Source organism: Euleptes europaea, chromosome 10 (assembly GCF_029931775.1).
Source record: "Euleptes europaea isolate rEulEur1 chromosome 10, rEulEur1.hap1, whole genome shotgun sequence".
Taxonomy (NCBI): Eukaryota; Metazoa; Chordata; class Lepidosauria; order Squamata; family Sphaerodactylidae; genus Euleptes; species Euleptes europaea.
In genome coordinates this window covers 20,588,835-20,612,537 of record NC_079321.1, presented here as the reverse complement: position 1 = coordinate 20,612,537, position 23,703 = coordinate 20,588,835, and the positions used below count along the sequence as shown (strand labels likewise).

General features: G+C 43.7%; 1 protein-coding gene across 1 annotated transcript in view; it reads right to left on the bottom strand.

Moving 5' to 3' along the window:
• Positions 1-23,703, bottom strand: part of ATAD2B (ATPase family AAA domain containing 2B) — an 85,067-nt gene that overhangs the window by 3,988 nt on the left and 57,376 nt on the right. Inside the window, exons 18-26 of the mRNA XM_056856892.1 lie at positions 21,910-22,096; positions 20,225-20,410; positions 18,635-18,770; positions 17,241-17,437; positions 14,991-15,150; positions 11,989-12,111; positions 6,285-6,419; positions 1,649-2,338; positions 777-880 (exon numbers count right to left, since the gene is read on the bottom strand). Coding sequence (XP_056712870.1) covers positions 777-880; positions 1,649-2,338; positions 6,285-6,419; positions 11,989-12,111; positions 14,991-15,150; positions 17,241-17,437; positions 18,635-18,770; positions 20,225-20,410; positions 21,910-22,096 — 1,918 coding nt within the window. The remainder of the gene's footprint in view (positions 1-776; positions 881-1,648; positions 2,339-6,284; positions 6,420-11,988; positions 12,112-14,990; positions 15,151-17,240; positions 17,438-18,634; positions 18,771-20,224; positions 20,411-21,909; positions 22,097-23,703) is intronic.

The window sequence follows — 23,703 nt, the reverse complement described above, 5'->3', positions numbered from 1 at the left end:
GCAAAAATAAGTTATAACTTGGTTCAATTTTTACATTATGGCCCTGACTGGGCAGAAAGGCAAGAGATAAATTTTGTTAATGAATTAAGTTCTCCACATAATGAACATGAACTGTGCTGCGAATGCTCTAATTTCCCACAATTCAAAATACCGTATATACTCGCGTATAAGCTGAGTTTTTCAGCCCAAAAAAAGGGCTGAAAAAGCCGGCCTCGGCTTATACGCGGGTCAATACGGTGGAGGGAGGGGGGGGCAACTTACCGCCGCCGCCATTGCCGCCGCCACCACCATCTTTGCCGGGCCCATGCGGCTTCCCTGGCCAGGAGCGCCCTGTGAGGGTCTCCTGCGGCCTCTGGAAGGCCGCGCGGCGGCCGCCGCCGGGCACACCAGGCTCCCTCCGCCCTGGAAGGGCCGGGGGAAGCCTGCTGCGGTGGCTGGAGGGCCGCACGGCCGCCGCCGCCGGGCGCGCCCTCCTCCCCCCGCCCTGGAAGGGCCAGGGGAAGCCTGCTGCGGCCCCTGAAAGGCCGTGCGCACCCGGCTCTTCCCGCCCTGGAAGAGCCTGAGGAAGCCTCCTGGGGGAGCCCGCCGCCACCGCCCAGCCTGAAGGTAAGCCTGCGGGGGGGGGGGTTATAAGCCGACCCTCGGCTTATACACGGGTGCCTAATTTTTCCCCATTTTTGGGGAGAAATTAGGCACCTCGGCTTATACACGGGTCGGCTTATACACGGGTATATACGGTACCTCATGAAGAACAGGGCATATCCAACTACTCGTACCTTTAATCTGTCACGGTCAACAACTACAGGAGGTGCAGGATCGAACTGCTCCTCCGGAACTTGTGCCAAAGAAACTTTACGAGGTTTTTTATTTTTCAGTGTACCTGTAGTTAAGAAGCAGAAATCACAAGTCAGGCCTGTAGTACCCATAGCAGTATTGACAGTTATAAACAATCAGTTTGATTTTCAACATTTCAAAGTTTCCCGTTTCGTTCAGGAAAACAGAGCTAAGAATTTTTATGCTGTGAACTACTTTGTAAACACTCCCTGGAGAGTAGTAATACACATCTAGAAAAGGAGTAAAAATTCAAAATGGAAACAACCTTTCCCACCTTGCCTTTCAGGAAAATAACAAAGACAGCCTGGCTTTCACATTACTCTCCCTTTTACTTTTAAAATTTCCTTTCTAGTCAATATTCATGAAAGTTCTCATCAGAAAGAGAACCAGTGCTATCTATGGATAACCACTGTTGACCCACACGGGGAATTTCCCCCCCTTGCCTTTAGGGTCATTACCCAATTAAATAAACGATTCATCCATTGCAAACACCACCTTGTTTGATTAACAACTCGGAGACCTTATAATAGAGCCTGACCCCTCAGGACGGAGTCAAATTGTATTGTGGAACACATCTGCATCCCCTCAGACCTCTGATTGGAGAATATAGCAGCCACAGTAAGGTAGAAATTGGGTATTACTGTTACCTGAAAAGCAGTGGACTGACCCAGGTTCAAATCTGTTTTCAGCTACAGGCCTTAAACCACTGCCTCAGCCCTGTATTGGCTGAAACATCCGCCATATGAATTCACTTTTGACAGTGGGATCCGATCAGGACTTTTTTTAAAAAATAAAAAAATTGGTAAATACATACCTTCTTTATCTGATTCGATTTCTTTAGCTTCAGTATCTATGCCTTGCGATCTCTTTTCATTATCGCTGCATTGTGGTGCCTCAGTACCAGACTGCTTTATCTGTTCGACTTCCGGGCTCTCACCGGAAGCTTCTGCATTTTCTTTTAGTTGATCATCAGTGGCTGGGTTTTGTATGGGAGGAGGTGTGTTGGGGGTGCCAGAAAGTGAAGCAGCATTTAGTGAATCACATTTGTCATCCTGACACACCGGAGTCGGTGTCCCCTCAGAGGCCTCTCCATTTAAACAGTCGCTCTTGAACGACAACTCTTTTTTCGGGTCCTTCCCTGTATTCACAGTAACCTTGTTACTCACTAGCAGAGATTCATTTGAGCTCTCTTCTGTGGACTGAATACTATTTTCTTTCCCTACCGTCCCATTATTGAGTCTTTGCTCTGCGTGTATATCCATGATATCGCAAGAGGACTCATCGTTTGTCATAGAGAGATCGCCTGTCTCCTCTCCGTTCTCCTCAATGCAGTCTGTACTCCCCTCAAGCTCCCCATTCTCCAGCAACTTGCTGTCCTCCCCCTGGTTTTCATCATCGGCAAACTTGGCATCGTCCTCATCTTTCTTCAGATTATTGACTTTTCTCTTTTTTATAATGCCTTTGCCCCACTGTGAACGGCGCCTTGATTTCCTCCTTAACCGAACTGAATGGCAAAGAGATAGGAAATAGCAATTAGAGGCACAAACATTTGCACAGCCGGAAAGTGCTTTAAGTAAACAAAGGGCAAGATAAACATGATCTAGTGTGTTTATTCACAATATACCATTGCCTTTGCTACATCACAGCTATTTACAGAATGTTGAGTACTTATCATACCTCTATACTTCCAGTGCTTGAATAAAAATATCAGTGACTTACCAAAGGCAAGAGTCCAGTAGCACCTTAAAGACTAACAAAAATATTTTCTGGCATGGTATGAGCTTTCGTGAGCCACAGCTCACTTCTTCAGATATGAAAGCTCATACCCTGCCAGAAAATATTTTTGTTAGTCTTTAAGGTGCTACTGGACTCTTGCTCTTTTCTACTACTTCAGACAGATTAACACGGCTACCCACTGTGAATTACCAAAGGCAGAAAAAGTAGACTTTTACCTTTAACTTCTAAAAACAAACTTCCCCCAGCATTATAAGAAAAGCCATGATGGATCAGACCAAGGTCCATCAAGTCCAGGAGTCTGTTCCCACAGTGGCCAACCAGGTGCCTCTATGAAACCCACAAACAAGACAACTGCAGCAGCATTGTCCTGCCTGGGTTCCAAAGTACCTAATAAAATAGGCATGCTCCTCTGATGCTGGAGAGAATATGTATGCATCAAAACTAGTATCCATTTTTACGAGTAGCCATGAATAGCCCTCTCCTCCATGAACACATCCCCTCCCCTCTTAAAGCCTTCCAAGTTGTGTGTGGAAAACCAACACTGCACTAAGTATGGTGCTAAGGCTCAAGGATAACACAATTTTACAGTCAAGAACAAAGGAATAAGTTGATTAATTCCCATCACAAACCTCCTTAACCAAAGGAACTGGTGTCTTTTAACTAAATTAATAATTCTTATCACCTTTGTATGCAACAAAAACTTCCATCTGCTATTTCAACTCATATATGTACTTGTACGTAAATATATTCAGTGCACTGTCCTTCTCTCTGAATAGAAATACTAACCTTCACAGCCGTCGCCTATCTAAACAGAAAACCTGCATCTTCAGAAACAAACTTGAGAAAGAGAAAATGTTTCATTTTAAATTTCTCACTATGTACTACCAGAAAAGCTAGCAAAAAGCCCTAACACTTTTTCAACTGTCTACCATTTCTCGTTCAACCTGCTCCAATGTATACAAGCCTTCGTGGTCACAAAGGAGGAGGAATAATTTGCAACTAAAAAGGGGCTTTTCTTCAAACCTCAGGCAGGGAATTTATAAGAGAATCAAATAACCAGACCTATTTTTGATTCAGAAGATTTGAGGACAAGTCATGACAGGACCGCTGAAAAGTAAGCTTCTGAACACCATCATTTGAAATCAGCATTACACAATACCAAATAATTATCTTTACAACTGTGGCCGAGGAGCAGAATTGTATATTATTTCCACAGTATTGCAAAGTAGCTCTTATACCTAAGAATCGCAGTTTGCGTTTACAAAACAAAACAGTCTTGTCTACAGCAGTTCACAGAAGCTTGAAAGAGACTGAGTAATTCTGGGGAAAATTGGGAGGCAGGGTGAGAGAGCACTTAACGAGGATTTCTAGTATCTACAGGGCAGGAATTCAATACCTTGCCCTTCCAAGCCTGTCAGATTGCATGGTATTTAAATAAGCCAAATAAAGAAACTGCAAAGCTTTTGTATGTTTTCAGACATTGTTTATCGGGGACATTTCTATTCCGATGGAGCTTCCTTAGATGATGTGCAGGTGATAGGTAAAAAAGGCAGGTTATTTACCCAAGCTTCTTGTGGTGTTTACATGACTGACTAATCAGCTCTTCTGCTGGTTTTTCCCCCCTCTGCTGATGGTTGTACCTTTTATTCTGTTTTGCAGCACGTTGTTTAAAAAGAACGTTATGATGCCTTAAGAACTAGAGATATTAAGTGGAGTATAAATATTTATAAATAAATACATTTCATCCCAGTATTCCTAAAATTGGGTGCCTAAATTTTTATGCTGTGGTCGTTCACAGTTTTCAAAGAGGGCCAGAGAGAGGTTCGTTGCAATGGAAGAGAAGGTGTCTGTTAGATCTGAGGGATCCAACCCTACATTTCATCAGTACTCTTCACTTGATTCCACAAGGAGCTGCAAGTAGCAGGACAGCAATAAATCTTTCCCACAAAAACCCAGCTCCTCAGTCGCTCATTCAAACACACAAAAGAATGCGCTTCTCACACCACCTACTGGGAAAAACAAGGAACAATATATGCTCACTTCCCACAGATAGTGGGAAAGTACATGTTGAACATGTCCAGCATCCAAGAACGGAACTCCCAAGGATATCATACACAGCATTGGATCAGTGGCACGAAAACAGCTACATCTCTGCCACATGCAATCAAAACATGAATGATAGGTCAGCATGACCCACCCTCATCATCTGCACTGGTAAAGGTCCACAAAGCAAAGTTATAACATACATAATGCCAAAAATACTGTTCCTTTTCCTGGCCATCATGTTGGTTCCTACCAAAACACGTCTCGATGTCCAAGTTCTCTGCTTTGCTCTAACCTAAAGTTACATAACACACTATACTAGCACTTCCCAAAATGTTTACCGAGGGATTCATTGAATAATTTTGTCCTCAGGGAATCAAATTTGGCTCTCTAAAAGTTGCCCCTCCCAGGCTTTTTGGGTTGTGTGTGTTATACTAGCTGCCCATTGATGACAAACAAACTAAACTATGAATGGTATCGAGTCAACTGGGGTTGAACTGATACAACTCTCGAGCTTCCAATAGCACACAATGGAATTTGAATGGCCATGCTTGGCTTCACATGGGAGGCATTCAGTATGACGTCAAAACAGAACATTGCAAGGATCTTACAGAACACAGTCATGTCTCCTACCACTGTGTCTATTTTATTAGGTAAAGGTAAAGGCAGTCCCCTGTGCAAGCACTGGGTCATTACTGACCCATGGGATGCTGTCACATCCTGACATTTACTAGGCAGACTTTGTTTACGGAGTGATTTGCTATTGCCTTCCCCAGTCATCTACACTTTACCCTCAGCAAGCTGGGTACTCATTTTACCGACCTCAGAAGGATAGAAGGCTGAGTCAACCTTGAGCCAGCTCCCTGAAACTGACTTCTGTCAGGATCGAATTCCGGTCGTGAGCACAGCTTTGACTTCAGTTCTGCAGCTTACCACTCTTCGCCAGTTATTATTATGGCACACTTATTTTAATTGTTCAGAAAATGTGTATTCTGCCCTCAGCCACAGGCTATCATACTTTGGTCACAGTATGAGAAGACAAGAGTCACCGGAAAATACAATAATCCTCGGAAAAGTCGAAGGCAGCAGGAAAAGAGGAATACCCAACATGAGATGGATGGACTCTATAAAGGAAGCCACAGCCCTCAGTTTGCAAGACTTGAGCAAGGCTGTTAATGATAGGATGTTTTGGAGGACATTGATTCACTGGGTCGCCATGAGTCAGAAGCAACTTCATAGCACTTAATAAATACCGAACAGGACTAGATAGTATTCCATTTATTTTCTAAAACATACAAATTGCCCTGCTTACAATTAGGCAAATAACACATTAAACAGAAAACTGTAAAAAAAAATGGTAGAGTGTGACTGGGACCACACAAAAAACAGGGGTTTTCTTCCCATAGTGAGCCCCAACATATGAAACTGATCAGTGCCAAATCATCTCTAAGTTTGTCTGAACACTTTTATGAGGAGAAATTCCATTCAGCTGAACACATAAGACTTTTTCAGCTAGTACGAACCAATTACATAAAGGAGATAAAAAAACAGATGCCAACTAGAACACAAACTACAGAGAGTTAACAAAAAGTATGTGCGTCAGATACATGCGTGTATTGGTTACTTACTGGTGCATTTACCACCTGAATGAAATGACTAGAAATACTCACATGCACATTTATTCGCGGAGTTGTGCCACACTGACATTGGGTTTTTCTGTTTGTTCTGCAAAGCCTCTTCAACTCTAGCTTCTGTTTTCTGTACAGTGTCGTGAGGATTTATTTGCTCTGCTGCTACTGATAAGCCTGAGGACAGAAGATAAGCACACCTATTTAAATAATCCTCACACTATAAACCTGAACCGAGTTTTTTTAAACAGAAGCGTGCAATATAAAGTTACATTAAAACCTGACAGTAATTAAAGACATTTAGCTGGAACGCAACAAAACAACGATTTACATCAAGGGTATTTACTTCTCCCAGCAAAGGAATCCATCAGATATACAGCCTTAAGAGTATTAAAACCTGGTGGTTAAAAAAAAACAATAACGCCACCCTCCCATTTCAAAGAAAACAGTACTTTGTAGTATTTATACAGGGCATTAGAGTGTAAAAAGTGCTTCACATACTTTATCCTGCTGCAATTTTTTCAACAACCTTGTATGGTAGGCCAGTATTAGTACCGTTATGGTTAAATAGCAGAGAGGCTAGGGGATTCCCTATTGTCTCATAGTATGTTTGTCAGAGGTAAGATTCTGACTCGCATTTTGGTTTCTTAACCACTGAACATTTTAAAAAACACTCCATTTTAGCAAAGAATCACATCCCACCCACTTGAACTTTTTAGGCTCCCCCTCCAGAAACTATATATGCTGCTATTCAATATTACAGCAAAATTATTTTACTATGCACAACAAGGGGCTTTTATTTTACAATAACTTACAAAGGGAAGATTACTACCCATGAATATTGCAAAAAAAAAAAAGTATGTCTTATTTGTACCATTTCTATAGCATGTTTGCGGTATGTTTTATGAAGTGCTCTCATAATTTCCCCTTGGTCTCCCCCCCCCCCAGGAAGATCATCACTACTCCCATCGTGAAGCCAGGCAACTGAAGGGGGGGCGGAGAAATGTGCCTAAGATCATGCAGGGGACTGTATAGTTGAGCAGGGATTGGACCCCAGCCTCAAAATCTTCACAGGGCATAACGTGTGCCATCCTGAAGAAGAAGAGTTGGTTTTTATATGCCGACTTTCCAGTTCTCCAGATCAGAGTCCACTGCTCCAAACCACCGCTCTTAACCACTACACCACGCTGTATTTTAATATAGTTTTATACTATTACATCTGTTCACACTGTGACCAAATATAAGAAGCTAGATCTCAGTGATTCAGCATGAACAACATTACAACCTGAGGACTGAAGGGGAAAGGGCCTGAACTCAGGAAAGGGCCTGAACACAGCCACACTAGCAGGAGAGAAGCAGAACTAATTCGGGGGGAGCCTTGCAAAGGGCATGCTCATTTCAGCCCATTAGCCCTCCAAGGGGGGGCTGTGGTTCAGTGGTAGAGCATCTGCTTGGCATGTAGAAGGTCCCAGGTTCAATCCCCGGCATCTCCAGTTAAAGGGACTAGGCAGGTAGGTGATGTGAAAGACCTCTGCCTGAGACCCTGGAGAGCCAAACTAGCAGGAGAGAAGCAGAACTAATTCGGGGGGAGCCTTGCAAAGGGCATGCTCATTTCAGCACATTAGCCCTCCAAGGGGGGGCTGGGCTCAGTGGTAGAGCATCTGCTTGGCATGTAGAAGGTCCCAGGTTCAATCCCCGGCATCTCCAGTTAAAGGGACTAGGCAAGTAGGTGATGTGAAAGACCTCTGCCTGAGACCCTGGAGAGCCGCTGCCGGTCTGAGTAGAAAATACTGACTTTCTTTGGAACCAAGGGTCTGATTCAGTATAAGGCAGTTCCATGTATGTGTTCAAGGTTTGTATCTTGGAAGAGTGCGTAAAACTGATCTTCAACCCTGCTGAACAAACACACATTCCCTCCTCCAATCCATTTTTCCACCCCTTATCTTTCCTTTCTGAAGCATTTGGTATGAAAAAAGCAAGTGTCTTGGTTGTTTGCCTGTAATGTGTAGTTATGCTCTCAGACCACTGGGAGGAGCACGAGGATGAGAAATTAAGTAGTTCTCGCCAGGGTTTGTTATAGGAAAGGTGGATTCCCCCCCCCCCATTCACTTTTTTAGATATAGCCATTGATTCCTCTTATTCTCTTTTTTTCTCTTTCAAATGAAGGTGGCTTTCTCTTTGAAGAAGAGAGATCAAGGCACACCACTGTAACTTCAGCCCTTGAAGTTTTTTGTAGCACACCACAGGGTGGTGCTGTAACAGGAAGACAGGAAGGTTGGGAAAGCAAGCATCTACAGAGAAAACTTCTGATACGTTGTAGAACCTCCCTTCCTGCCCCCTCCTCTCTTCGAATTTCTCTTTGATAAAAACAGAACTGATTATAAAGTAACTCGAAAAAGAGGGGGGGTGGATTGCTGAATTTCTGGGAGAAATTGGGTAAAGAGGAATTAAGAGAATTTCTCTTAACACCACTAGTTTGCATTCATCACAAACTCACCTAACAGCTATTGAGAGCCGAATGCTTCACACCAAGCACAATGCAAACTGAAAAAGATGTGTGAAAAAAGAGCCATGTTTTTGTAAAGTCAATTCTTTTACCTCCTAAATCCAGTTTTTATGGATGGTGGGTCAGGGTGTTTTTACTCAGTAGATGGGCACAGGTGACTTGCAGGCCAGTTGGCAAATGCTCACCAGTATATTTAGCCCATGGGCCTCTGGGTGCCTGCCATGACAGCACAAACCCATTTGCATAGACCAGAACAGAAAAACGTAAACAGGCCAGCTGTTGAAAGAAGGTATAGCCCATCTAGAATTCTTTAGGCAGGGCAGTCGAAGTAGAGCTTTGTCACACAATTTAATCCTACTCTAAATGAACACATGGAGCTGCCTTATACTGAATCAGACCCTTGGTCCATCAAAGTCAGTATTGTCTACTCAGAGCGGCAGCAGCTCTCCAGGGTCTCAGGCAGAGGTCTTTCACATCACCTTCTTGCTTAGTCCCTTTAACTGGAGATGCCAAGGATTGAACCTGAGACCTTCTGCATGCCAAGCAGATGCTCTACCGCTGAGCCACAGCCCTTCCCCTTGAATGAGATTCAAAATTTCAGGACAACATAAAAGCCAATTCTGCTTTTTATCACTCGCCCACCCTGTCTAGTACCTATTGCATTCTTACAAGACTGAATCTTTATTTCTGATTTTGAAATTCTCACACTGTCATCAATGAACTTCTTAATTTAATATTTGGCTTAGTGAACTGAGACCCCCTTCCTTCCAGCAAAAGCAACTGATGTTAAAATGACCACATCAGATTCTGATGAGTTTCCTGTGCTATTTCTAAATGTTACACCCAACTCCATCTTCCTCTCCCAAGTACTTAATTATAGACAAGCCAACTGTGGGGTTTAGATCTCAATTTAAATAATTTGGCCATATATTATACTTTAAATATTAAAAAGCCAGTGACCTAAGCAGACATCTGTAGCCCAATCATTTATAGCTGGAAATGTCTAGCTTTGCTAGAGAAAAACCTGAAAGGTGCTTCAACCCCATTAAAGATCAACCATTGGTTAAACTAAAGCTTATTTTGACAAAAAATGCTGCCCGTTAAGAGAGAGTATTCTAGATATCCTTACAGAAGTTCTTGTGAAGAAACACAGGTTTGGTTCAAATGAAGTGCAAAACTATTTTTTAATTAAACTATGGTTAGCTGATCATTCAAATGCAGGATGTTATACTACAATTGGGTACAGTCAGTCAAACCAAGATCTGAAGCACGTATCTCAAGCTGGTTTATTAACCACAGTTCCGAGCCATGGTTTCGCCTCAAGTAACAAATACGTAATCCTGGCTAAATCCAGGTTTGTTTCCTGCTGTTGCTTCACACAGAGGTGTCTGGCAAGAGAGACCCAAAAACCAAACCTCTGTTACCTTTCACTGCCTCTTGTTAGCTGTCTCCTGTGACCACATCTTTAATTGCCCAAGGAGGATTTCCTCATCCTTGCAGAACTGCTAACCAATAGTTGGTAACTACTGGAATTGGTAACACTATGAAGAAGACAGAAGTGCAAAAGCACTTTTTTTGCCGTCAAGTCACAGCTGACTTATGGCGACCCCATAGGGTTTTCAAGGAAAGACATTCAGAGGTGGCTTGCAATTGCTTTGCGTGGGCTGAGAGAGTTCTGAGAGAACTGTGACTGGCCCAAGGTCACCCAGCAGGCTTCATGTAGAGGAGTGGGGAATCGAACCCAGTTTGACCAGATTAGAGCCTGCCGCCCTTAACCACTATGCCACGCTGGCTCTGAAACCAGCTTTAAGAGAGATAACCCAGGACTGACTGACTGTCTTATGAGCCAAATCCTAGTTCCACAAACTAACCATAGTCGAAATAAGCCATAGCTTCATAGAACGCCTGCACAATCCCACAGGTTACATTCAGACATAATGTGGCAACATTGCTCATTTTAAACAATGATTTGTTTGTGCAGCCAGGATTCATCTCTCAAAGAATCACCAACATCCTGGTTTGCTGTGACAAATGCTGGTTTCATTACCTTTGCCCTAGCCAGGCATCTCTGTGGTCAGAGGAGTATGCAATGGCACTGCCAGGGAATAAACCGGGACTGTGGCATTCATATAAAACCACAGTTAAGACTAAGGTAATTTATGCATGGGTACTTTCACTTACGTTTGCCCCCGATCTGTCTTGGTTGTTCCTTGGAGTTATGCATGAGTTTTCCATCCATTAGAGATGACCTTGCTGCCAGCCCTCACAAAACCCAGGACTTCCCGTTCCGCTCTTAACCTGATTCTTCCCTCTCCCCGAGCTCAGCCCAGGTGAAATCCCCATGCATAAGGCAAAGCGCGGGACACACAAGCTTGGTTTCTCTCACAGCCAATTAAAATGCAGCATGTAAAGAGGAGGGGATTCAAATGCTTCCTCGGAGCTCTTTCTGAGCAGAAGAAAGGCTTTGTAAAACTGAGGCTTCGATTTCTCCCCCCCTTTCCGATTGCTCTGTTTTTTGTTCTTAAAATGCTTTTTTATGCAGCAATTGGGTTGGGGGGGGGTTCTGAGCCACCACGTGAAAGTATACTATAGTTATAAAGCTACTCTTAGTTAAAGAGTACTCTGGAAGGACTCTCGAGCCAAAATGTGACGGTGACTTTGGTCAACGTGGAACACATACCATTGTGTAGGTTTCTTGCTCAAAGAGGATGCTTCCTGCTTGCCTTTGCTAAGCACTGTTCTCCAAGATCATAGTGTCCTGCAAGCACGTGTATCTAATTTCAATACGTTGCCTGAGAGCCAGTTCTCATATTCTAAAACTGGGTATACAAGACAAGTGCTGACACGTGTGAGAATTATTCATATGCTTAATCCTCCAGCAGTAAACCACTTTACACAAAGCTTACCAAGATCAGTTTTAAAGCGCCTGAAGTCTCCGTCAATCTGCCTGGGAAAATGTCATAAGGAGAGGATCAAGGGAGGCTGAAAGTCTAGCAGGTTTGCAAATGCTAAATTCTCCCACATGCTTACAACTCTTTCTAGGAAGGCTTGAAAAACTTTCTGAAACCAGCAACCCAGAAATTTGCACCATGCATATAATGTACCAAATTGCACACTGGATTGAAAGGATCCTCTCGCAAATTTAAGTAGTGCAAAATTTAAACTCGGCAATCTCAAAACTGGTAAGAACGTTATGTGTCACAGTATTTCTATGATAAACATATTTTAAATTAATTATACCTCTTTTTTTCCTTGCTTCCTTGATTTCTTCACACATTTTATTAAACTCTGGATCCAACTCAGCAGCAATGATAGCATGAGCAGTGTCCTTCAAAGTACAGGCTCTGTGCCTAATTATTTTATCTACAAAATTAGCATAATTCTCATTTTAATAATCAAAGACATTTTAATTTTTTAAAAAATGTATTCATAATCTTACCTTGTATGCCAAAGGCAATGGTACAAATATCTGAAAGGCACATCATCCATCAAATGAACCCATCAGAAAAAAAATCAATAAAACCCACGTAAGTGATAATATTGATCATACAGATACTTGATGGAACATATACTTTTTAATCAACCTCCTGAAAATATAAGGCTGCACGGAAGATGTATTGATTTACTTAAGCCAACCGCAGCTTGTGATGCCACCCAAACCAAAGCTAGTACACCAGCACGTGTCAGTCCAGCAAGGATGTGATGGTTATTTTTTAGACTCTGACCAGCACTGCAAAATTCTGAGGGTGATGGAAGGTTTTAACTATCTTGCAGAACACACTACATGGCTCAAGAAACACCTGTAGTTTGGTGGGTCACAAACTGTCCTGGTCTGATCTACACCACATAGGATCACAGTTTTGGAATTCACCGAAAAATACACACAGGGTATATCTGTGAACCACATGTCAGACTCCCACAAATTGTGGAAATGCTTTTACTGAGAAAACAGAGGCCTCGGGCGTCTAGGAATGGGGGGGAGGGGAAGGACTCTTCACCTGAGAAGCAGTGGTGTAGTTAAGTAACTCTAGGCTCTTGATTTGATGGCGTTATGACACTGTAACCCCGCCCCCCTCAATGCAGGATCCAGCCACTAATTGACAAAAGAATCATAGCCAGCAAGTCTACATACACCTTTTTAGGAATACATCCAGCTGAACTTGTGGGATCTTATTTATGAGTAAACATGCAAGGGATAGCACCAACTAAGTCTGGAAACTATAAATGCTAGAAGATTCAAGAGGGAAACCCAAGCAGCACCAATGAGAAATAGAGATGATGGCAGATTATTAACCAATAGGTAAATTGCTTACTGTCTCCACCACAAATTCCCTTCCAACCAAGGGGTGAGACTGGTTAGAGCTTGAGTCAGGGCCTTCTGAGTTGTGGCCCTACAAAATCAGCTGCCCTCCAAGACAAAGTTATATTTTAGTTACCGTATATACTTGCGTATAAGCCGAGTTTTTAAGCCCAAAAAAAGGGCTGAAAAAGCCGAACTCGGCTTATACATGGGTCAATACGGTAGGGGAAGGGAGGGGGGAACTTACCGCCATCACCGCCGCCATCGCCCGCGCACCTTTCCCCGGCCGGCAGCAGTCTTCCTGGGCCGGCAGGAGGCCCCTGCCGGCCGCGCTGCCACCACCCACGCACCCAGGCGCCTTCCTCCAGACAGCAGCGGCCTGGAGGGGCCTCCTGCCGGCCCAGGAAGGCCGCTTCGCCGCCGCTTCGCCGCCTCTCCGGGTGAGTAGGGGGTTCAGGGGCTCTTCCCCCTCCCCCCCTTGGATGCCACTGGGGTCGGGGTGGGTTGGGGTGGGTCGGGAGGGCCCGGGAGGCCGGCGGGAGGGCGACCTGGGGCAGGGGCCCTGCGCTCTAAAATGGCGGCCGCCATTTTAGAGCGCAGCATTGCCGGTAAAGGGAATTTCTTATTGACCCTCGGCTTATACGCGGGTCAATAAGAAATTCCCTTTTCTGGCCTCAAATTTGGGGGGTCGGCTTATACTCGGGTCGGCTTATACCCGAGTATATACGGTTTGTTTTTGAAGTGTAGCTGATGTGTTGCTCACTGCATTGTTTTAAGGAAGCAAGAGGCCTCTCTGGGACATGAGTTGCTTGCCATACACTTTGAAAGGGAGCTGAGGATAATGTGATAGGAACAGGGGAGAAAGGAGGGCTTGGAGGTTCACAGAAGTCTCTAACCAAGATGGACTGCTTACAGCTTATTCCTGAGCCTTTCGGCGGCCGGGGACAGCATGGCCGAGGCGCTGCTGCCGCACCCCCAAAAAGGTTCACAGGCCTCTGAAAGGCTTAAAAAAGCCTTTTTAAATTTTAAAACTCAAAAATGGGGCATTTTCCCCCATTGAGAACAGTGAGGCAGCACCAGGAAAAACCTGGTGCAGCAACGCTGTTGCTGGAAGGGGGGGGGGGGGTTCCTGGCCTGAAAGGGGTCAGGAAGCTGCCTACTGGGGACTTGCAGGGACTTGAAGTGGCGGGACACCGGCGGGAGGCCAAGCCGGCATCCCAGGGCCACACTACCATGGGGAGGCCAGCTTTGAGTGTTACAACGCCAGTGTCTGTGCCCCTCTTGGCGGCGCAAGTGGCCTGGATCCCAGCGGGGCCACTTACGCACCCTCCTGAGCTCTTTCAGCCTCAGAGCTCAGGAATGGGCTGTTAAGCTTGAGAACTACTGCCCTATAATACGAAGACTGCTGTTTAAGAAAAGCAATTCCAGCTAGAGTTAGGACTGCACTATGACTCATACCGAAGCAACTTGCATTTATGGCATGTAGCTTATACAAATACTAACCCCCAACTGAATACACCGTTTATTTTTTTAAAAAGGAGTCTTGTGGGACCTTGAAGACTAAGGGATGGACCAGCAGTCCCATGGCACATCTCCCTTGCCCCTAGAAGTTTATTGTAGCTCCAAATGCAGCTCCCAGGGATCAGTAAACCCCTGCAGACATGCAGCTCAGTGGTCTACAGTGAAAGGCAAAATATCAGAAATGTTCCCAACATTGCACCAAGAGAATTGTGACTTGTGTGAACAGAAAAGGAATTGAGATCCAGCCCTAATTAATGTATTGGAGAACAGGCTTTTGCGAGCTGTAATTCACTTCATAAGATGAATGAAGTGATGTCTCAGTCAGCAGAATTATATCTATGACGGGCAATGGTTAAAAGGCTATGAAGTGCAAGAAGAAAATGTGTGCTCGCAAAGCAAGAGAAGAACAGTATTTCCTTACCCCCTGGATCTTTGTCAGGATTATATTCCAATGCATTGCTGCAGATGAGATCAATGTCTATGAGGAAATCCTTTGTCGTTAAATAGTTCTGCTTGTCAATTTTACTTATTACTGTAGACAGGTCCATCGGCTCTTTGATAACTTCCAGATAGTCTGAAACCTATAATCAAACAGCACAGAAAAGTGACACAGAGATCTATGCTGGTTTTTACACATCTCCAACACTAGGTTTCTTTGGTATTTTCAGACTCATTCCACACAAAACACTTTCAATCCCCAAAGAGTAAAGCTAGGGCTGGTAACACGGTTAATGCTATACCAAGAAAACTTGGGACCCCTTCAAGACCTCAAATCGCAATGCAGAAACACTCATTCACACATCTGCTTCCAAGACAAATGCTCATACAGGTGGGGTTAGTAGGCTTCCAAAATTCTCAGCCGGGAATCACAAGGCTAAAGAGAGGAGTCCTATGCAAAAGTTATGTTTGATGAGGACAGCCTACGCATGGTAAGGGAGCAGGATTCTACCCACCCACTTCAGCCTCACTTCACTGAATGTCATACATAGCATCATGGAGTTGGAAGGGACCATCAGGGTCATCTAGTCCAACCCCCTGCACTATGCAGGAAATTCACAACTATCTTCCCCCACACACACCCCAGCGACCCCTACTCCATGCCCAGAAGATGGCCAAGATGCCCTCCCTCTGCCTAAGGTCAAAGAATCAGCATTGCTGACAGATGGCCATCTAGCCACTGCTTAAAAATCTCCAGGAAGGAGAGCTCACCACCTGTTCCACTAAGGAACCACCCTAACTGTTAGAAAATTCTTCCTAATGTCTAGACAGAAACTTTTGATTTAATTTCAGCCCGTTGGTTCTGGTCCGACCTTGTGGGGCAACAGAAAACAACTCGGCACCATCCTCTATATGACAGCCCTTCAAGTACTTGAAGATGGTTATCATATCACTTCTCAGTCTGCTCCTCTTCAGGCTAAACATCTACAGCCAATCCATTCTATCTGTACATTCCCATTTAATGATGTACAGATGGCACCCATACGTTTAGAGGCTATGCATACATCACTTCCAAGGCGAACCATCAGGGAGGAATAATCCAACCGACACCCACAAGATAATGTATGTCTAGAACTCAGGACTGTCACATATCAACTTGAATGGTGACTCAAACAATAGTTTCAAGTGTTAATTCAGGGGAGGGCAAAAGGAAGCCTCGTGTTCCTGAAGTTCTAGAAAGATCGTTATGTGGTCTTCACATGCACAGATCCCAAGTGTAGGACTCACAGAAACCATGAAAGTTACAGTTAAAGTTACAGTATCCACAGGCATTAAAAAGATTTAAACACAAATTTATATGCCTGCAATAAAAAAAAAATCAACTCCAGAAATTCAAACATTATTCTTCTAAGAACATCATCACAACTGGCTGTTAAGCAGTTATCTGTGCAAAGTTGGTTTTGAAGTTGACCAAAAACCAGACAGACAAACATAGCTTGTAAATAGGATGGTCTAAAAGCAAGCTTCTAGAATACAGATTATAGTTATAGCAGATTCGTCATTCTCCATTTAGTTTCTTACAACTATTCAGAACGAAAGTCTAATCAAATTTTCCTCCAAAGGTCAAATCCATCAAATAGTAAAATTGATTTCATACTGGATTAAATTATTTATTGTAAGCCACCTTGGTAAAGGTAGGCTATAAATCCTTATCATAAATTCACGTTTTGTTGTTTTAAAATTTTGTAGATTGCTACTGCTGGCCAGCCAAATGGCTTCTTCTATAATATCTATACGGCCTTATTGCTTCTCAATAATAATAATACTGGCCAGAGACAGGCATGGGGGGAAATGATTGGTTAATTTGTTATCTTGGGCAGATATTACTATCTAATAAATATTTCTTTAAAAATGGCTCGTTCAATGCTGATTCTCCAACCAAAGATCGGTTTGCGTTCGGCCTGGCATGAACAAAACAAATTATTGCACACAGTGGAAGAAGCAGCCTGAACAATACAGTGTTCTGGATTTAGGTTAGTATTGCAGCCAAGAACCAGTCAGCTGTGGCTTCAAAATGGTCAAATTAAGCCAATATTCCCAGTAAGATATGGAAAAAGAGTTAGATCACAGATAACCACGGCCATCTGGGATACTAACTAATCTGTGCCTTTTTAAAGAAAACTTAATTGTTAATACGGTCAACTTCATTGTTTGCACGTTACTGAAACAAGACCTCTTCAATATCCACCGGTTTGCTGAAGATGTTAAAGCGCTTGTCTGTGGCCAGCCTCTTGGTAACATCCCTGAGAAACAGCCTCAGCTCTCGCAACGTGTTCTCTTCCTGATCTTCCATCCGCTGCTTTTCTGTCTCTGACAGCTGGCGGGTCGGGGATGGTAGAGCGAGGGGAAGCACCTCCATGTCAGAAAGAGCTAAAAGGAATTTGGGGAGGAGAAAAAATATATCAAGCTCTTTCCAAATCACATCCTCAGAACACCTTCTACCACCCAATGATATGATAATACCAAGAACTCTGCATTCTTCATAAGATTGAGAAATACCAATATTGTGTGAATACTTTTCACACCCCGGTGTACAACCTGCTCAGCACTAGTAGTAGAAATAACTGGGAGATTCAGAGGGCGGAATCCCACAACCATCCCTACAGAGCCCAAAGCACCACTACTCTTTTCGTTTATTAATTAAAACATGCATTAAAAAATTCCTTTTGGCTCAAGATGGCTTTGTAGTACTGGCAATGCTAAAAGTGGGAATATTTTTTAAAACTCTGTTCACCTCCAATCTGGGGGAAACCTCAATTTATGGGATGGATCCTGTAATCCATTAGCAGCAGGCAATGACCATCACTTATCTCCCCCTCTTTTCCCTCCTCCCCTAGTGTCGGTGGGCACAGAGAAAGGAGCAAAAATCGCCCTCCTTGCATCTTCCGTAACAAGAGGTGCGCTGCCAGAAGGAGGTGGTGGACACAATTTCATCCCCCTCCTCACTGCAGCCCACCAATTCGTGTGGCTATTATTCCATGTAGGTCTTACAACCCTGGAAATCAACTTTGTCAGGGCTGGGACTGCTGGGACCGCAGGAAACTGGGGAGGGATCCATGATCCGTGTGTGAACTGGTGGTCACTGTCTCCAACTCAACAACAGCCAGATTCCAAAACATCTGTATTTAATTGGTTCTTGTAGGTTATCCGGGCTGTGTAACCGTGGTCTTGGTATTTTCTTTCCTGACGTTTCGCCAGCAGCTGTGGCAGGCAAGAACCAATGAATTCTGACCGTGAAAGCCTTCGACAATATTTTAATCTGTATTTAAGTTCCAGAGGCACGTGATGACATTGACTTACGTCAAGACCCCCCTAAATTTGTCACAAACCCTACCATTAGGAATCTCTTTCTTCCATCCTCTTCCACCAATACCCTAATAGCCATCACAGAACTTGCCTCTTCCTGTTAAGTGCAGAAGATCAACAGTGCCTGAGTAGGTCCATTGGGGGATATGAACGCATAGCCAGTTACTGCTGTTCCCAGTCTTATTTAAAAGTCAAAACCAGGAATGGACCATTCATGTGGAAGAGACAATGTTTTCTGAGCATCACAGAAAGTGAACTAACCAGCTTGCTTCCTTCTCGGAGGAGGCATCGATGCCTGGTTTAGAACCAGCTCTTGGAAAAACTTCCGCCTGTCTTCTTCACTGGGTCTCTGAATGTAAAAAACCTCTTCGTACTGAATTTTAAAGATACACTTCACCTGTACAAAAACATAGTGAAAAACAAAGAACTGCGTGTATTTTAAAGCTACCTGAACAATTATGCCAATACATTCACAGGGCCAGTTTTTGAACAGGAAAACTCTTCAAGTCACCACTCCAGATGGATGTTCCCTCGGAAAGCCCTTTAATTAATTTTTACGTGCTCTGCCCAGAAGCAACAATATTTAAACACTCAATACCATGTGCCTGGCCAGGTATTGAGTACACAACAACCCTGATGAGCATCCCAAGGGCACAATCGGTCGATATTAGCAGTAAGCAGAATGTAAGTGCTAGGCCATGGCTTTTCAGTCACATGCACAAGAGAACAGCAGCATCTAAACTAGTTCAGTCGTTCATGAGACTGAAATGTTTAAAAAAAAATATTGAGGTAAAGAATAGAGAGCGCACAGTTTAAAGGAAAAAAATTCACTGGGCTGTTCTTTGGATCCCAGCCATAATTAAATATAAAATGAAACACTTCAAAGGTTTTTCTAAACCAGCATTAAAAAAGAATTTCACCTATAACGGTGGTACAGAGAAGACAGTCAGAAGCTAACAGTTATGTCCCCAGTGGGATAATGGAGAAAACCATCACCAGGTAATTCTCAGGGTCAAAACATGTACCTCTTTGTTGAAATTAATTAATCCATCAGCTAATTTGGCAAATACAAAGGAGGGATGTTTAGAATTATTAGGTCGAACAAGCAGGTCCCCAGAGAGGATGAGGACTGCAAAAGTTGCAGCAGGAAGCATTTTACTTATAGCTTCATATTCTTTTATAGATTAGACAGGGTTAATTCTCAGATTTCAGCTTCAGGTAAAAGTTGGGTTGGATCCTACCACTCCACTCAATTAACCGCAGAGCCACTCTCTGGCAGGACAGCTCACTTCGAGTCCCGTAGCACCTTCAATACCAACAAGATTTTCAGGGTATGGGCTTTCAAGAGTCGAAGCTCCCTTTGTCACATACCTGAAGAAGGGAGCTTTGACTCTTGAAAGCTCATACCCCGAAAATCTTGTTGGTTTCTAAAAGTGCTACTGGGCTTGAAGCTAGCTGTTCTGCTGCAGACCAACCCAGCTACCCTCTGAATCTATCTTCTCTAGCAGAACAGGCTCTCCCTCTGACGGAAAGGCCCTGTACTGGCCAGAGCGGTAGGATACAATCCATTATCTCAATGTAGAGATGCACGCAAACAATTCCCCCCCTGCATTTCCAAACTCAGAAGCTTCCCCTCCCATCCCATGTTGTACTGCAACACAAACGGTTTATCTAAAAGGTTCTAAGAAGTGCTTCTGAGCTACTGTGATGGAGGACTCCCTCCAAGTCTAAGCAAGTTCTAGCATGTGTATATTGGGATTTCCCTGTGTATATTGGGATTTCCCTGTGTCAAAGTTACCAAGACCTAAATTATGCCTTTCTGCACGTCAAGCAATCACAGTTCATGCTCACCTCTTCAGGCAATTCACTGTACATGGTTTCAGAGGTAGAGAGTAGAAATATCGGTGAGAACGATGGTATGTCTTGCAGCAAAGTTAGAAATGTAGCTCTCACAGTTTCACTGACGGCTTCCCACCAATCGCCAATTTGAGGCATGTAAACAATACTTGGTAGTGTTCTTCTTGCTTCACGAAAGATCTAGTCAAGGAGGATACTGATATTAAGATTATGATACTTAAGCACATTATCAAAATTGTTGCCATGGGATACACTTGGTTACTTATTACAGCTTGATGTTTTTATAGTACTTTCCTTAAATTCTGGATCTAAATATAAGCAATTTCCTGGAGGAGGTCATCTGTATAGATTTTACCCGAATAATGCATCCTCCTTTCAAGGTAACTCTCACCACATTCATAGTAAGCACCTGGAACCAAGAAAGGGTGTTTTTTTTTGCTCCCCTCAGACAAAACGGCCCTACCAGTGTATTTTATAGCTTACTCCTCCAGAGAGGTAGATGTGTTAATATGATGAACAAATAATAATAATAACACACCCACCAAGTCTTGTGGGGTGATTAATATTTATTTAAAAATTTATATTCCACCTTGTTCAAAACCTCTTTACAAACAAAAATAGAAACATAAGAAGTACAATTGATCTAACAGGGTACAAAATTCCATCTGCCCAATAAAAAGAGCTAGCCATCAATGCAAATTTAGGGGCTGTGGCTTAGTTGGTAGAACATCAGCTCGGCATGCTGAGGGTCCCAGGTTCGAACCCTGGCTCCTCCAGTGAAAAGAAGGATCTGCAAGGAGGTGATGTGAAAGACCTCCACCTGAGGCCCTGGAGAGATGCTGCCAGTCTGAGTAGACAGTGCTGACTTTTGATGGACCAATGGTCTGATTCAGTATAGGGCAGCTTCATGTGTTTAAACTAGTAGGAGAAAAATCTTCTGAAAGATGACAGTTTCACAGACCCTGTGAAAGTTAGTGAGAAAGGTGCCTTTGCGTAACTCCCCTAAAACTGGAGATACCACTGAGAAGGCACAAGCCCTCACTATGGATGTCTGCATCTAACAGAGGACATAGCCAGAAGGCTCCCTTGAGTAGAACTCAACTGTTGTGCAGGGTCTCATGGGGAAAGGAACTCCCTGTATCACAGCATAGCTCTCTGTGGAGTATGGGGGTGGGTAGTAAGGAATTATAGGGGGGATTTTCCCAATAGGCTTTTATTATCTGACATTACTTTAAGGATTCTTCTTTACATAAGGAACCTATCTGACTAGCCAGCTTGGTGTAGTGGTTAAGAGCAGTGGACTCTAATCTGGAGAACCGGGTTCGATTCCCCATTCCTCCACTCTAATCTGGTGAACTGGGTTGGTTTCCCCACTCCTCCACATGAAGCCTGGGTGACCTTGGGCCAGTCACAGTTCTCTCCAAATTCTCTCATCCCAACCTGCCTCACAAAGTGTCTGTTGTGGGAGAGGAAGGGAAGGCAATTGTGTGTAAGCCGGTTTTTGAGACTCCTTAAAAGGTAGAGAAAATTGGGGTATAAAAATCAACTCCTCTTCTTCTCCATCCTCATTGTGCATATCAGTACTGAAATGTGCATTTCAGTGATGACCGTACAGCACCAACAAGACACTTAATATGTAATGGGTTAAATTAAAATGGAAAATATAAACGCCGACTAACCTGCGCACAGGACTCCTCAGGTGTTTTGGCACTGACTGAATAGAGTGCTGGCAGATCTAATCTGTGCACGGCAAATTTTTCAAGAGAGTGCAATAGGGCTGGAGCAAGGTGTGAAGTCTGACCTGAATCCCTTTCTCCAGAAAGCAGTAATCTTGGCCTGTAAGTGGTGGGCTGGTGGTAAGCTGACCTGTAACAAAAGCATTGCTTTGTTAGACCAATGTACCTTCATTGTATCACACTGTTTACTACCTACAAGTACTTAGTAGAGGGCAACATAAATTACCACCATCACACTGGCAGTGAAGTTGTAAATGCACTTCTTTTCGTCATCAAGTCTCAGCTGACTTAAGGCGACCCCACAGGATTTGCAATGCAAGAGACGTCCAGAGGTGGTTTGCCACTGCCTGCCTTTCCACAGCAATCCTCCTGGACTGCCTTGGTGGTCTCCCATCCAAGTACTAACCAGGGCAGACCGTGATTAGCTTCTGAGATCTGATGTGATCAGGTTAGTCTGGCCTATCAGGGTCAGGGCAAATGCATCCAGCATTCAAATATTTTCTTACTGCAGACTTTCAAAAGTTACCTAACCATAACGCCCCAGCAGAGTCAAGCCATGGGTTTGGTTATAGTTTAGCTGTAATTAGAATATGTTCTGGTTTAGGATTATGTGTATACAGCAAAAGCTTTGTTAACTAGTTAACCAGACACCAGGGTTAACTGGCATGCCAGCCAAATGACCTGCATGCCATCCCCTCCCTCGGGTGTGTGCTGCTCAACAAACTTGTGTGAAGCTGGGTAAAAGATTTGCTTTGGGAGGGGCTGTGGCTCAGTGGCAGAGCATCTGCTTGGCATGCAGAAGGTCCCTGGTTCAATCCCCGGCATCACAAGCGAAAGGGACGAGGCAAGCAGGTGATGTGAAACACCTCCACCTGAGACCCTGGAGAGCTGCTGCTGGTCTGAGTAAACAATACTGATTTTGGTTCTTGTAGGTTATCCGGGCTGTGTAACCGTGGTCTTGGTATTTTCCTTCCTGACGTTTCGCCAGTAGCTGTGGCAGGCATCTTCAGAGGAGTAACACTGAAGGACAGTGTCTCTCAGTGTCAAGTGTGTAGGAAGAGTAATATATAGTCAAAAGGGGGGGGGGTTTGAGCTGAGTCATTGTCCTGAAAAGTATTAAAGGTAATGTGCTAATCATTGCCCTGTAAGTATCAAGATAATGTGCTAATGAGGGTGTGGTATGTTAATGTGGAACCATTGTATCCTGAAGTGATCTGTTAACATGTGGAATCCAAAGCTAATCCGCATGGCTATTGTGGACTGTAGTCTTCGTTAGTCTGGAGGTTTTCAGGACAGGAAGCCAAGCCTTACTCTTCTTTTCTGTTAAAGTTGTGCTGATGTTTATGAATTTCAATGGCTTCTCTGTGCAATCTGACAAAATAGTTGGTAGAATTGTCCAGTCTTTCAGTGTCTTGGAATAAGACCCTGTGTCCTGTTTGGGTCAGTCCATGTTCAGCCACTGCTGATTTCTCAGGTTGGCCAAGTCTGCAGTATCTTTGTTCTTTTATCCTTGTTTGTATGCTGCGTTGTGTGGTCCCGATGTAAACTTGTCCACAACTGCAAGGTATACGAAATACTCCTGCAGAGGTGAGGGGGTCTCTTTTGTCTTTTGCTGATCGTAGCATCTGTTTTATTTTCTTGGTGGGTTTAAATACTGTTTGTAGGTTATGTTTTTCCATCCTATCAGTGACTCCTTTAATAAATGGCAAATATTAAATAATAATTTCCTATGGGAGA